At 42.5% G+C, this 15,703-nt stretch overlaps 2 protein-coding genes across 5 annotated transcripts in view; both read left to right on the top strand.

The window, feature by feature from the left end:
• Positions 1–11,693, top strand: part of LOC145455100 (insulin-like growth factor 1 receptor) — a 187,123-nt gene extending 175,430 nt beyond the window's left edge. For 2 of the 3 annotated variants that reach the window (XM_080333050.1, XM_080333052.1), the window contains 13 exons: positions 4–71; positions 1,444–1,543; positions 1,605–1,791; positions 2,801–2,887; positions 3,251–3,543; positions 4,447–4,594; positions 4,979–5,073; positions 5,152–5,317; positions 6,333–6,555; positions 7,903–8,110; positions 8,267–8,404; positions 8,735–9,001; positions 9,580–11,693. In XM_080333050.1, coding sequence (XP_080189176.1) covers positions 4–71; positions 1,444–1,543; positions 1,605–1,791; positions 2,801–2,887; positions 3,251–3,543; positions 4,447–4,594; positions 4,979–5,073; positions 5,152–5,317; positions 6,333–6,555; positions 7,903–8,110; positions 8,267–8,404; positions 8,735–9,001; positions 9,580–10,150 — 2,551 coding nt within the window. In that variant the 3' untranslated portion in view covers positions 10,151–11,693. The remainder of the gene's footprint in view (positions 1–3; positions 72–1,443; positions 1,544–1,604; positions 1,792–2,800; positions 2,888–3,250; positions 3,544–4,446; positions 4,595–4,978; positions 5,074–5,151; positions 5,318–6,332; positions 6,556–7,902; positions 8,111–8,266; positions 8,405–8,734; positions 9,002–9,579) is intronic. The other variant, XM_080333051.1, reaches the window with a different exon arrangement.
• Positions 1–15,703, top strand: part of LOC145455127 (large ribosomal subunit protein eL6-like) — a 114,243-nt gene that overhangs the window by 75,439 nt on the left and 23,101 nt on the right. The window lies entirely within an intron of this gene.

The following is a 15,703-nucleotide window of genomic DNA, read 5'->3' as shown; positions in this document are numbered from 1 at the left end:
TAGCAGCTACGCAGAAAGCGGGGAGGTTTCGTCCTATGGAAACAACTCGGACGGTTTGGAATTTTTGGCGGGTGAGTTGTGAAGTTTTTGTTATCGATGGAATGTACCTGTCAAGTCATATTTGTTGTTGTTTGCGGTATTCATGGTGTTTGTAGACTACTATGGCCGTTTACACTAGGCTGATATTGGTTATTTTTGATTGCGTATCTGCCGACATGTAGCACGGCCCACTTCCAGGCTTTTTGTAAGACACCGCCTAACGCTAACGCGGATGAGATAGCGACGATGAGCATATATAAACCTCCAACACATAGGTAGGAATTCTGGAGACGACCCCGGTCGGACTCGAACCCACAACCCATTGGTGTTGTAGCTGTGGATTATGCCACTACGCTATCTCGCCACACCAGGTCATAGTTACTTTTTACGCTACTTTCGACTTTGAAAAGTCGAAATTAGTTTTAAGATAAGTTTTCACCACATTCGCGCCTGGAAATGTCACAAAAGCCGCGTGAAATAGTCCCTCTATCACTGTAACTAAATATAGGTTCGAACATTGCCTCTATTAGAAGTGTTTTGTTGCACTAAAATCGCGGGAAAGTTGCACTTGATTTGAGAATAAGTTGCAGCGACAAGTTGAAATTGTAATTTTTTTTAATTATCAAGACAGGATATACTCGAAGGGTTACTTTTTATAACATCACGGTGTAAGATTTTCATCCGTGAAATGAGACATTACCTCAAATTTAAACTACATACAATTGATCAAACGATCTGTTAACAAGTAGCTCGGACACAGTAGTGCTGGTCTGGGGTAGCTCAACTTCTAGCTTGCAAGCCATTGCGTCCTAGATGACATTGAGGTGCAGCCAGTCCATCACATAACTCTTTGTTATACAAAACCACGCCAGAAATTGTTTATAGCATGTTTTTAAAACCGCACCTTTACATTTTGCGCAATATTTGATGAAAGTTGTGCAGGGAAAATTTACATGAAAAATAGAAAAAAAATTTGCGATATAAAGTTATCACAAACAGCTTAAAACATCACACGACATAAATTTTAAGTATCTAGAAATCTTCAGGAAGCTGTGAAAAAATGATCCAAAAGTTGAAAAACTTGGCCCATGTCATCAGTTGTTTTTCGTCGGTTGAGAAGATAGCCTACATATTGCAATTTCGTAATAGCCGCCACCGATTGACAGCTGAAAATATGCTAATTTTCGACCAAGTCTACTCTTGCAAGTACTTACGAAGTCTCGTAACCCTTGAAGTAGTTTTTGAGATGCCTTGTCAATCGCTACTCCTATACTTGTAATAAATAGGGTATAAATGTACAGCGTTTCTTCTACTTCTTCCTCAGTACAGCAACCTTGACTAATTTGAGCACCTCTGCCTACGCCTATACGACTACAGCGCTTTACCAACAGCTTAATCATCCAGGTTTGAGCAGCGGTCTGGAAGAATATTTCCCGTCTCACTATTACACTGAAGACGAATTTCTCGAAGTCGAAGCGGAAGGCCAGGAAATTGTAATCTCCGAGTAAGTTCTCAATTGATATTCTCCCTATTCCACGCTATCACGCCGATCCTCTTTTCCGCAGCCTTCTCCATTACTCCGAGTACGAGGTGCGAGTGTACGCTTGCAATCACGCGGCGATCAACGACTCGTCGATGTGCAGTTACGACGCCATGACCGCCGCGAGGACGTATTTTCGCCCGGGCGTCGACGACATAGACGACAGCACGCTGAAGGTCGCGGGGCGCGAGCGTGCCGACGGAGAAATGCAGGTCGGTCGGCTGAGCGGTGCTTGTTGCGATGATGCGATTTTGAAAAGGTGTAGTTGAATGGAGACAGAAAATATCGTAGAAGCAGTGCTGGTCTAAGTATAGGACTTGTACGAACTGCCAATCTTGTTAGTTGACGGTCAACTAAATACTGTTTTCGAGTAGTTCTATGTCTAGTTCTAGTTGCGTTTTTCGAAAAGTAAGTAGTTCTTGTTCTAGTTCTAGTTGTCCATTTTGAAAAGTAACTAGTTCTAGTTTTAGTTCTAGTTGCGGATTTTGAAAAGTACCATTCTGCTTACCAATTCTGCCTCGAAGTCGACATTTTCATGGCATTTTAATACTTTTTCTGAAAAAAAGAGGACAAATTCCCAAGAAAGAGGACATTTAGGCGTCCTCCGCGGACGCTTTCAATTTTTTGAAAAATAAATAGGTCAAATCCTCTTCACATAGGACGTATGGTAACCCTGCCTTAACACAATGAAGCCGCAGGTGGACGTCGGACATAGATAACTAACCCACGGATAGATACGCAACACCCGTCGTCACGCTTGTTTGCCAACTGTGATTTACTGCCCAGCAAACTGAAAGCAACGGTATTGCTAATCCCATAGCTGACGACCCGAGCGCTCAAATTAAATACAGTTGATCTTATTAGAAAGCTACTGTCGTACTGATTCCGATAATATACGCCAGCTATAGGATTAGCAATTATGTTGCTTTCGGATTGCTGAGTAGTAAATTACACTAGGCAGGCAAGCGTGACGACGGGTGTTGCGTATCTATCCATAGATTAGTTATCTATAGTCGAAACACATTGAAGAAGAGTTGAAAAGAGATGATGATATTGTCAATGTACCGAATCACGGCGTCGGTGGTTTTGTCATCCGCACGCACACTGTCAAGTTTACCTGCTGTATTTCGAATATATGTACGGTTGCAAAGATTTATGTGTCAGAATATGCCGACTATGAACTCTCCGTGTAAGTGTGCAAACTTCTAAAATTCCGTTTAGCCTACTCTACAATGGGAGCCGCCGCAGAACCCTAACGGCTACGTGAAATCGTACGACATCGACGTCAGAGACGACAGTAATGCAAAGGTATTTTTGACTCCCCATCCTTTCATTTGGTATTATGGTTTTGTGTAACGCTGGAAAAAATCGAGAATCTTTGTGATTCGGTTACAAATCGAGTATCAAGCGTTGAGCCCAATATTCTAGTACCACATACTATGACGTCATACCCGTAATAATGAAATTGAAAAAAACTATAGAAAGAATGTATCGAAACCATATTTTTCGTTGAAATCATAGTATCAATATCGTATATTTTAGTTAATCGAAACTATATACTCTCACTGCCTAACCCGAATCCATACAATCGATGAAATCGACTCGGATTCGAGTCGTTGTGTCTCTAATTTTGTGACAATGCACCTCACAGCAACACAAATCGGTTTACAGCTTTCCCACCCGTCAGGACATCTATTCTGTTACTCCGTGCTGAAGTACAGAGAAAACAATGGAGCCTACGTCATCCCGTCCGTGCTCGCGGTCGGGCCGCACAGGGCCAGAATCAGGACTGTCACGCTGGCCGGCAAAGGAAACTGGACGAAATACGTCAATTTCGATATCCCTCAGAGCGCCGCCGAGAGGGCGAGAAGCAGAAAAGCGAACCTGGAAGTCGGAATCGCAGGCGGAATCGCTCTAATCATCATCGTCGCTGTGGTGTCGGTTGTGTTCTACAGATTGAAGAAGTGAGCACACGTTTTCTGTAAGAGCAGTAGTACATGTGAGGTGTTTTATGGCCCCATTCAGCGAGTGCAGCGTCATCAACTTTCAAATTCTATCTGTGAGTAAAATCTCATCAACCTTCAAATCGTGCCGCAGAGAGCTGACATTATACCACGTCATACCAGTTCGAGATATCCCTGACATTATACACTATTTATATACACCTTTGCGGAAGGTGGATATTTTTAGGCACACCTACAAGGGTGGGATGATCGCCTGGCTTTAGTTGCGTCACATGGGTTAGTGTGATGTCTTTTTTGGGCGTCGGCTTACCGCTACAATGATTTCTCGCGTCACTGGAAATATCTCAACGGATGTTCGTGCGGACTGTCTCGCGCGAAATTTGGATATCCAAAATTAATGTTGACCGACGTCATAGAAATATTTGTTTCAATTGCCTTTCCAGTAAATGTAACTGCGTTTTTGCTTTGGGCATTTTAACGGTACAACAAATTGAAAAGTAGCTATTACCCAGGCAATAAAGTTGCGATTGCGGCGTCGCAAGAATCTCAGAACTTCAATTCTATGCTAAAGGTCGATCGTTTTTACGAATTAAAACTCCCACAGAGGCGAAGATTTACTCGCGGTTCATTTTGAATCGTTGTGACATTTATACAGCGCGATTATCGGTGGATTATGTCACCACCAGACAAAGTACCTGGCGCCATAGGCGAACTTGCGCTGACTCGCGTCAATATTTCATTGTGTTTTTAGCAATGTGTGGTGAGAATACGTCTACTGCCCTAAACAAATGCTCCAATATTGGTATGCGCTCACGTTTGAATGTATTTGATCACGCGACTCTGCCAATCGCTTTCACGATATTTCATCACAAAACTGACGGTGAACCCTTTTGCTTTCTACAGGAAAAAGGACGCCGCCAAAGCTATGATTTATTCCTCAACGAATCCCGAATACGTGAGCTTGGCGGCTAACTACATACCCGACGATTACGAAGTTGACGTTGACGATGTCGAACTGACGAAATTTATCGGGAACGGTAATTTCGGCAAGGTACGATGTCGCCCTATGCTTGACATGGATGTTTATTGGGTTATGTTGCATATGAGGGTGCGTAGCCAGAGCGACTATCTTCGCCAATTTTTCTCTGATACACACTATGACGTAATCTGATTTCTAATTAGTAATCTGACCTCGCGTACGACGTATTTGTCGCCATCAACAACAATATATATATATATAAATATAAATGAAAATCAGGTTTCCGGGTGCTCCTATCAAATTGGCCCTGCGCATCTGAAAAACCACGTTAATTGAGATATATTCTGGTATATCCGTTTTTAGCGTTAATCCTGCGCTACTGAGATCTTGATAGAGTCAAGCCGCGTTATGTCTGCTGCATGCAGTGAGTCTTGATTCCGCTCTTTACACATGCAGGTTTACGTGGGGTATGCAAAGAACGTGATAAAGGGAGAAGACCGCACCGTGGTGGCGATCAAGAAACTCCGCGAAAAGTCGGGAATTCAAAGGAGGTACGAATGGAGTTCGCATACATGAGACATACATGTTCAAAATTGCTTCGTCGGTCTCTAAAGTTTGAAATTTTTCAGATTCGAATTCCTCGAAGAAGCCAAACTGATGAAAGCCTTCAACGCGACGCACGTGGTCCGTCTTTTAGGCGTGGTCTCGCAAACCTCGGATCCCATGGTTATCATGGAGTACATGGAGAAGGGCGATCTGAAAGCGCATCTCAGATCGAGAAGGGAAGACGCAGAGGTAAATACAATCTCCTATGCTGCTCAGGAAGGCAACTTGTGCGGTGCAATAAGGCGCAATCGCAGCGTGATGCGTGCTTCACTGTTGAATGACTCGACCCGATAAGTGATAATACGGAGAGGAACCATTTCCAACAATCGCAATCTGTTCGTATGTATAAAGGTCAGAGGACGTTGTTGACAAAATTCCCCATCATTAAAAGTTAAAGCGGCTAACTTTTTCATAAACACCTGGGGCGTAGGGGTGTTAAAAATGCTTTTTTCTGCAATTTGTACTGGCTACTTCATAAAAATGTTAGGTTACCTAAATAAAGGCTGCACATCAATTTGGGTGCGATTCCAACCTATAGAGGCATTGTTATAAGAGAAAAACGTTTTGAATTTATTTGATGAAAATAAATATAAATTTTTTTCAAATTTTGCTGGCTACCCCATGAAATTGTTGAGTTGCCTGAAAAGACGATGCACAGCAAGTTTGGCTCAATTACAACCAGTACAAGCAATGTTATTAGAGTACAAAATTTTGGATCAGAAAAAATAGTACTTACGGTGGCAAATTCTTATTCATCATAGGTCTACCCACCGTAAATACTATGATTTGAAATCTCAAACTTTGAACGTCAATAACTTCGTTTCTACCGGTTCGAATTCAGTCAAATTCGTTGTGCATCGGTTTTTCAGACAATCTCACAATTTCATGGGGCAGATAGTAAAATTTGAAAAAATTTATATATTATTATTAAATATGTCCGAAACTTTTTCTTTTATAGCAATGCCACTATAGGTTGGATCTAGCCAAACTTGGTGTGCAGCGTTTTTTTTAGGTAAGCTTACAATTTTATCAAGTAGCCAGCACAGTTAATAAGTTAAAAATTAAGTCATTTTTAACAGCCCTACTCTGGCACCGTTAATGAAAATGACTTTAGCACAGAGAACGGAATGCTCTGCCTCCCTGTCTGTCTGTCCTTTCCCATCTCGCGTCTAATATTGGCTACAGCGTGTCACTCATTTCGCAGCCCCAGGCCGAAGACAGGCTTCCGCCGCCTACCTTGCAAGAGCAGATTCAAATGGCCGCCGAGATCGCAGACGGCATGGCGTATCTCGCCGACATCAAGTACGTGCACCGCGATCTGGCCGCGCGAAACTGCCTGGTCAGCAAGGACGGCGTGGTGAAAATCGGCGACTTCGGCCTGGCGAGGGATGTCTATGAGACCGACTATTACAGAAAGGACAGCAGAGGTGAGCGGTGGTGGTTAACGTAGTCAACATTGCTACTCGAATGTAGGTATAGAAGTGCAAGCGCGGCCATGAATGTATATTGTATACTCAATTACAAGTAGAAATACCAATTCTCAAGATATGTCAAAATTACTTACAAATCCCCAAGTGTAACAGTGTTCGTAGTTTTTGGTAAAAAAAAACTGTGAGGTAGAAGAGCTTCTTGGAGGTACAGAAATTCAGTATACAATTTAATAGTATATTCATAATGCAATAAATCCGAATATTTTAGGCTGACGCTCGTCAGGGGTAATAGTCAGCAGCTAGTGGCGAAGTGACCAAAACATTGTTAAGTAGCCTATAGAAGTGGCTGAAAACATGACCGCTTGAATAAGTTGTGAAAATAGGCAAAAGTACCACTAGACTGAAAAGTACTTCGTTACTGGCCACCTCAAGAAGGAGGTGATACACCGGGCTTTCTACGTTTATAGTGATACGTAGGGTTGCAAAACAACTGGTTGTTTAAAACACTGTTTGAAACATGTTTTAAACATAGTGGGAACCATGGGAACACAGTGTTTTAAACAATTACCTTTTAAAAAAACAAATTTTTTTTGGAAGTTGCAAAATGATGCCATAATTGCTTAAATACTTTCCGAAGACATGCTGTATGAGGCTACGGACGATTACCCCAGATATAGCCGACTTATACGATATGGGATGGTCCCTCAAAATAGTCGGTTCAACAGCTATAGTACGTAGATATTTCGTCAAAGCAGCTATATTTACCCTACATTTTCAATTGTCAATGTCAAGTCACTATGACGTCACACTTGAAGATTCGTGACGTCATTAATTAAAAACATGTTTTAAACATGTTTGTTTTAAATTGATTTTTGATTTGAATTCAAACCTCATGATACGGCACCATGGAATTGATTGATTGACGACAAAGACTTCAAATGTGACATTACGCATTGTTTAGCCCTTCACACAAATTCCCAGTCTGAGCCGCGGCAAGAGATTTGTCCTTGTCTAGACATTTCCGCGTCATTTACCATTGTTACGTCGCTATGCAATACATTGTTGGAATTCTTTTGTCATCCTGATTCTAAGTGTACTTTCTCGGTGATATCTACATAATATCTATTTGCATTGCCACGCTAATCAATGTTAGTACCGGACGTTATGAAGCACGATTTGATGCTATTAAAACAGTGGCAGAAACAGTTATAAATGCATGGTAAAATCCTTGAATTTTGTCCGTAGTATGTTCCGATCGTGGTGATATTACATTGTCATGGTTTTGCAATCATGTAACCTGTCTGCACCAACGACAGTGAAAAACACGACACCTTTGCTTCAAAGGGCTTCTGCCGATACGATGGATGGCGCCAGAGTCTCTGCGCGACGGCGTATTCGATTTTCGTACCGACGTGTGGTCATACGGAGTCGTGATTTGGGAAATCGCGACCTTGGCGGAGCAGCCTTACCAGGGTCGGCAGCAGGATGAAGTAGTCCGTTACGTCATAGATGGAGGCTACATGGAGCGGCCGAAACGATGCCCGACGAAATTGTGAGTTCCGTATATATTTCGTTACTGATGCCCGGTTATTGAGCGCATTCTTGATCCGTGAAAATAGAATAAACTATAGGCAAGACCTATACTTGATTACTCCGAAAGTTCGAAAGCGCAAGTGTCGACCAACTATTCGATTTCTTTCATCGACAGATACGAATTGATGTTGAGCTGCTGGGAATTCAACCCGGAGATGAGGCCGAGATTCGAGGAGATTTTATGTTCACTCGCCAGCGGCGTCTCCGAGCGGTTCAAGCAGGAGTCGTACTTTTACGAGGAGAACACGCTGTCGTAAGTGCTCCCTGGCACTGCTAGCGATGCGTCGTTACTATATTAATTTGAAACTTAACATGCAATTGCAGCATAAAAAATTACATGTATAGGTTTGCAAGCAGAAAACTTGACGAAATTGATCGTTTGTGAGAAGTTATGGTGGTTTAACTAAGATTTTTCATGCTTTTTCGGCATAAGCAATCATAATATGGCAAGTATTAACCAAGGACCAAGAATTTTTTGTTTCATGATGTAATGCGAGTCCTTCGGGGTCATCGTCACGGCACATTTCTCCGCAGTTGATTTTAAATAAACCAGATCTCACCTCTCTCGCTATTCGTTTCACAGCAAGTCATCAAATCATTCCAAAGCCCAGGACAGAGGCGTGGAAGAAGATCTCTCCTATTTCCAGTGCGACGATCACTACGTAAGGGAGCCTTTTCGCATGGTGCCGCCGGCCAGAAGCGGCACGCCGACCGCGCGATATTCAAACGGCTCGGGCAAGGCTGTTGGCGAAATGCTGGCGCATTGCGATCACATCAAACGGATCGATGCCGGCGACTTCCAAAAAATGTCTCCTTGCGCGCGTGTTCCGGCATCAAAGGAGTCCGCCAGGTTTGTGTGTGTGCATTTGGTTTATTAATAGTTTGATTGTGAAATTTTGCGCGATGGGCGCGCGACATCGCGCTGGTAAAACTGAGAGTTTATGGTCTCACAACGTCACAAGAATGAAAATTAGGGGTGCTTAGACTCATTACACTGTGACGTGTATTGGTTTGCTCGTATTATTATTACGTCATGAGACGGAAATCTTTTATAGTTCAAATTCACCGCATCCATGGCATTCGCTATACCAATTAGTGTCGGCCACAAGGGTCTTAGTGAATGAATCACAAGCCATAGCTTCGATTCTAGATCAGTACTCAGATGGGTTATCACTAAATTTCGCATTGTGTACATTATGCGCTATCAACGTACTACCGAGTCTCGCTCGTTGATAAATCATTATTGGCCAAAGAGCAATACCGTAGGAAGTGCTTTCCTTTCCTTCCAACACTTACCGACTCCGTTGGCTGGGATCGTCTCTTCCAGCTGTCCGACACTGTACCGCTACCATTCTAGGTTTCTAGGTGTAAATGCATTTTCCACCCTCTATTTCGTTAGACAACCTCATTATGGCCTTGTCTCCGCAGAATGAAGAGCCTCGCGAAGAGCAGAAAACACTCTCACGAAAAGCCAGACACTTGCCCGCGTCGAGCCTCCGGAAACCCCATGCCGCGCGCAAAAATATCACCGTCCGTCGGCCTGCGGAAGAAAGGCGACCGCGTCTACTACTCAGTCAGCACCGGTTCGTTAGGCGCCAACGACGCGAGATACTCGAGCGACAGCGAAAACGCGCGTACTCAATCAGGAGTGAAAGAAAACGAGAGAGCGCCGCTCTCTCGAACGCAAAATAAGAAAAAAGACGATCCGTTCCAGTTGGCTACTACTGCATCCGACGCGGACAAACCGTACGCTCTCATGAACGGTTTTGCCAAACGGCTGGACAGTGTTAGTAAACTGTACAACAGCCATTTTCGACGTCCCGGAGTCAGAACCACGTCGACCAATAGCGACGAGTCGTATTACGTCGAGTCTAGCCCGCTGAACTCCGGTACATACCCGGACCCGAATAGATTCACGAATGGTTCAGTTGAAATGAAATCAGCCCCACCACCACCCACAAGTCCGCCGCCTGCACCACCTGTAGGCGTATCGCCGTGAATATAGTTTCATCTATGTACGTAGGGTGGAGATTGGTACGAATACGCGTTAATAAACGAGATTGGTCTTTGGTTGAGGCGGGTTCAGGACCGCGGTGGAATCAGTATGAATCAATCTGTCGGCTTTCACTGTAAAGTTTGGTTTGAGACTGGATTACAATCTCCGTGATAATATTATGATGCAACTGCTTACCTCAATTGCTGGCGGTCGGAATACCGCACCATTAGGCCAATGCTTTAGCGAAAGTGTTATGTTCTATGATTTGGGGGTCACGAACGGAGCACTTGAACTTTGCAGGCATGTTTTCGCAGGTTTTCAGTGTTACTATATTTTGAGATTTGGGTTTGAATGTATTCTTTTATCCGTGAAGAAGGGAGCAATAATATATATTATTGCATTGGTTTATACAGTACCACAGATACTTATGTGATTGACCGCTGCGTAGTGAAGCTTCCGCGCCTTCGTTCATGTCTTGATAGACCTGTGATAGCGCACGCAATGCTTTTATTTTTTACGAAACGCAGTTCCTTTGATCATTGTACGTACTGAAGTATCATTCTGTATCATATATTTGCTATACGGTGACGTGACATCGTGTAAGCGTTGATCACCAAGCTGCTGAACTTGATTCAGGCAGCGTAATTTTTTTTAACTTTGCAAGCGCTTGCGCAAGACTGTTCTTCGACATTTTTCGTTTATTCTGTCATGTGTACACTTCCGCTCGCTGTCATTCTCGACCAATCATCGCCAATGAGTTATCACATAAAGACTAGAAGATATTTTCGTAAATTTGAGCACCAATTTATGCAACCTTCATGCGGTATAGAATCATGTATGCATCGCTTCGATAAAACGATTGCTCCTCACGATGCTTTAAACGCACAACCCATCCGGTGCTCGCTACTGCTACTGTGTTAATAGAGACATAAAATGTTTATTGCAAGTTATTCCTAGTTCTACTGTACCTTCCGTATTTGAACATGTTCTTTTGAGTTCCCAGTCACGCGTACTACAAACTAGGGTAGGTTCGCAATAACCCTGTCATCCGTAGAATGGGGTTTGCTTTGAAACAATTTTGCGCACACGATCAGAAGAGTACTGATACCGAGGTATGCTAATTTGAAAGCGCGACGCATTTGCGGTCAAACGCGCCAGCTAAGTCTTGTACGATCTGCCGAGGACACCAAACGGTTTGCTGGTCATCGAGCGTGTCTAGCTATGTGCTATTGTAAGCGGTCCTTTCCTCGACAAATTCGCGCCTCTATAGATTACTAGCCCCCGTCGGTTAGTAATCTATACTCTTTCTGTCGTTCTGTTCTGGCCGATTTGCTTGGTGCGCTCTGTACAGTTTGGTGAATCTCGCGATCTTATCAGTTCCCTATTCGCAATTGTTATTTCTCTCGTTTGTTCCCGCAGTGTCGCCGTATTTTGCCATTGCCGCCCCGCCCGTACAGCGGCTTACTATGCTTCTTATTTAATCATCACTTTTCTACACTGGTATCGATATGAATTTTGCAATAACTATTAACAGTGCGAAGAACAAGGCTCTTTCATTTGAGGGTAAGGTATTACCTGCAAGGTTCTCGTAGATCAGGTCATGCTCTTGCCGTGATACTAGCCTCAGAAACTGGTATTGATTTGCGATTGTTAGACTTAACTCGGCGAATATGTAAGGAGCTGGCGATTCTTCGTTTACAATATACCATTTCACACTCCTTTATAACATACTTCACATAACGTTGTAAATAAAAGCCTCTTTTGGCAATAGTTGTAGTACGACTCCAGACTTGCTGCGTATCTTCGTGACTTGATTCTATCCTATATCCTGTCAAGATAACGCAGTGGTGAAGCGTCTTACTTCTTGATAGGTATAGGTAGTGGGCTCGATCCCCGGCCGGGTCAGACCTAAGACCTAAGTAGTAACACTGGTATCCATGACTTCACTGCTTGGCGCTCATGCATTACTGGGATAGCATGGAGGGCGAGTGCAAGACTTAGAAAGCCGTGAAGGGCTATTTCTACACCTTCCTTGTCTAGCGGCATATGCACAATTGCACATCATGCACTCCTGGTATGCATATTGCATATGCACATGCACACTGCACAGGTCATGCATACCTCAGACTCACACCACTTTATGCCTGCTCGTGGGGACGCAGGATTTATAACCGCGATAACCTTCTTGAGTTACGTTCAGTTGTCGTGACGTGTACCACCACCATTTGGGTGTGAATACAGCACATTCTTTTCGCTACGATTGTATGCAGCATGATTATAATTATTAATGAGTCTGCATGCATTATATCAGCAACATGCAAAAACATGGCATACAAACATGTGTCAATTGATGTATCAGACCTATATTTAGTGTTTATGACGAATTACGTATTGAGAGGTGAGCGGCAACTCGCATTCTACTCCATTGGAGGACGAAATACTCAAAAAATATATGAAATGTATGATAAAGACACACCGGACGTATATTATTCGTTTTGTATTCTAATTCACTTATAGATTTTATATTTATAACGACAACAAGTTAAATTTCGCCTTCCCTTGCCGAATGACCTCAACGGAGTTTCATTGCGTATCACGTTTATCATTTTCGGCAACTTCTGGCAGCGTCGCTCTGCATCTGAGGTTAGTTCGCGGTTCAACAAGGCGCATACAATATCTGCGCAAAGCCTTTGTATTGAAAAACAGCGTAGAGCTTTCGAGCGGTAGCCTTTCTTCCGTTGAAGTCTTTTAAGCGCCACAAATTATCATGCCAAAAGTTATAAGCCCTGAATGTCGCACGTAATTTGAGAAAATTACGCTCCTACAAATATTCGCAAATCAACCCAAGTTATACCAGCAGTCAATTTGTACCGTCGCTTATGCTAACGGTAAGCGTATGTTAAATAGGCATACGGGCAAATAGTCATTTTACTCATTTTTCACAGACTTCCGCCTGATTTATTATCGTAAAATCGGTTTGCGTTGTAGACGTTTCACGTCGGTACAACCTAAATTTTTCATCGAACAGTGACTTAGAAGTGGCTTAGAAGATTATGTGTTGTCTTACATTGATCTACACACGAAAACGAAAGCGTATAGCATCGCTTTGTCGTAGTCAATCATGACGTCGATCTCGCCAATACTATATAGAGAGGGATTGACTGCCCCGCGGTCTCGGCACGATTGCATTCGAAATGCACTGCAAGAACGATGTAAAGGTGAACTTACAAACAAAATTTGGAATCACGTGGACTGTTCCAGTATATCTACGTATGAAGTCTTGTAGCAGGGTTACCAGAGGTGGTCAAAGTAGTCAAGAAAGCTACTCAAGTAGAAGTAGAAGTAGCGACGCAAAACTCTACTCAAGTACAAGTAGAAGTACTTCTTACATAAGCAACCTAAAACTACTTGAAGTAGAAGTCGAATTTGCTGGCTTTAAATCTACTCAAGTAAGTAAGTAGTTTTGAAAACGGTCATAATACGTTTGCATGGACTTTCAAAAGCTGCAAATTGAGGTATGAGGAGGGTGCAGAGAGCTTCATGTACAATGCATATTGATGCATCCCAGAAGGTATAAATTTCCGACAGCATGAGCATTCGACTGAATCATGAGATGTAAATGATTGTTTTGCTTTGGAAATGAGATACTAGCTTTTTGCTTACTGAAACATCCCGTTTTAGAAAATGTCATGGCATGTTCCCTCACGCATATTACGGGCTTTAATTTAGTCGAAGAGCAATACGGAGAAGTTGTATGGTTACGATGTTAACACTTTGCGCGATTCGTATACGATGATAAAAAATATGGCATAATGTTAAAATGCCATATAGTGTAATTTTATCGTAGGAAAATAGACGGCGATGCTACAGTTGCTTTTAAACGTAAACATATATGTTCTCCAGACAAAAGAACTGAAACTAATTAGAACTCCAAGTAATGATACTGCGAGTTGCGAACGACAACTTCCAATACTACATCAGAAAAGCGGAAAATGTATTTTATGCCTTTTGTCGTGACAGTTTTAACGGTGGTCTGTTAAAACAGATCTAACGTTCAAAAAGTCAGAGCCCACTTTTCCAGATTAGGACACGCCATGGGCTGCTAGATTACGATATTATGGGTAACTGCGAGATTGCGAAACGGTAGTTTCAAACGTTATGATGGGCAATATTTACTGTGACGATATATGTTATATGGGCGACAATTTGGTGCAATGCAGCCTGCAACCTAAATAAGATTCACTTTCGTGAAAACATATTTGTAACTCAATGTCTACTAGATATGAAGCGCGACGGAAATTCTGGGTGTGACATCAATTTTCTTGAAATTGAAAGTTAAAACTCCGTGAAAACAGCCCGAGAATTCCCTAGTTTCTCTTTCTCATTGGAGGGTTACACTACTTCTACTTGACAAAATGAAAATAGCGAAAAGTAAGTAAGTAGATCACTAAATATTATGAAGTAGAAGTAGAAGTAGCGAATATTCTATCTACTTGAGTAAGTACCAGACGTCGTGGAAAACTACTTGAGTACTTCGAAAAAGTAGAAGTACTTCGTTACTGACCACCTCTGAGGGTTACCATATTTTGGAAATCTGAAAGGAGGTCACTTTTTCAAAATTTTCAGACTTGCGATACCGGCGGGTAGTAAATATTTTACCCTTCGTGGTCGGTTGACTAAAATAAAAAAAAAGTCAACTTTCCGTCTCAGCTCCCGAAGTGTTACTTCATTGCTGATTTACTGTATCACAGTCGGATTTTGCCCTATATTTAACCAAAATTCTCAAAAATTAGAACAGAATCTAATAAAAAGAGGACATTTGGGCGTCCTCCAAGGACACTTTCAAAAAAGTCGAAAAAGAGGACAAATCCTCTTAAAACCCTATCTTCTAAGCCGTCCATCTCTTCCGGAGTTTGAACAGTTTCAATGCTTCGACGGGTAACTGCCTAATCTTTCAGAACTTCAAGTCTTTTCCACACCTTCCTTTTTTCATTGTATCGAAGTCTTGTGGTATGTTAAAATTATGAAATTATTATTAAACTTATACTGATGCTGATACGAACTCAAGAAGAATCTGCAAAATATCATGCTCTCAAAAGCTGCTGGGAATTTAATGCAACCCCGGGATATCTAGACAATCATGTGCAATCACTCTTCAGTCAAGCTGTGTAGCTTATACGTCAGTGGTTCCCAACCTTTTTCGGTGTCGGGGCCAAATTTAGAATTTCAGAGTACGGTCGGGGCCGCACGAATACCAGGACAATGAAACGGACCCAAAATAGTAATCAAAATGTGAAAATTGGCATTGTTCCGACCAATCGCTCTAAGCCATTGGCCATTGTTATGGTCATTGTGTTGCTGCGCTCCCATTGTTCAGAACAATCGATCTTTGGTGGCTATTTCGGAGCAGTTTTATTGCCCTGGCGAGATTTCAATTCGTATTTTTGGAATCAGTACGACAGTAACTTTCTAATTACTCGGACGCTTGGGTCGTGAGCTGTAGCCGTAGGACTACCAATTATGCTGCTTTCGGGCCGTTTAGTGAGTCAGCTTTCA

The sequence above is a fragment of the Botryllus schlosseri genome, chromosome 14 (genome assembly GCF_051294905.1).
Source record: "Botryllus schlosseri isolate E-star chromosome 14, Bs_hap1, whole genome shotgun sequence".
NCBI lineage: Eukaryota > Metazoa > Chordata > Ascidiacea > Stolidobranchia > Styelidae > Botryllus > Botryllus schlosseri.
Note: the sequence above shows the minus strand (reverse complement) of the source record. Positions and strands in the feature narration are given on the sequence as shown.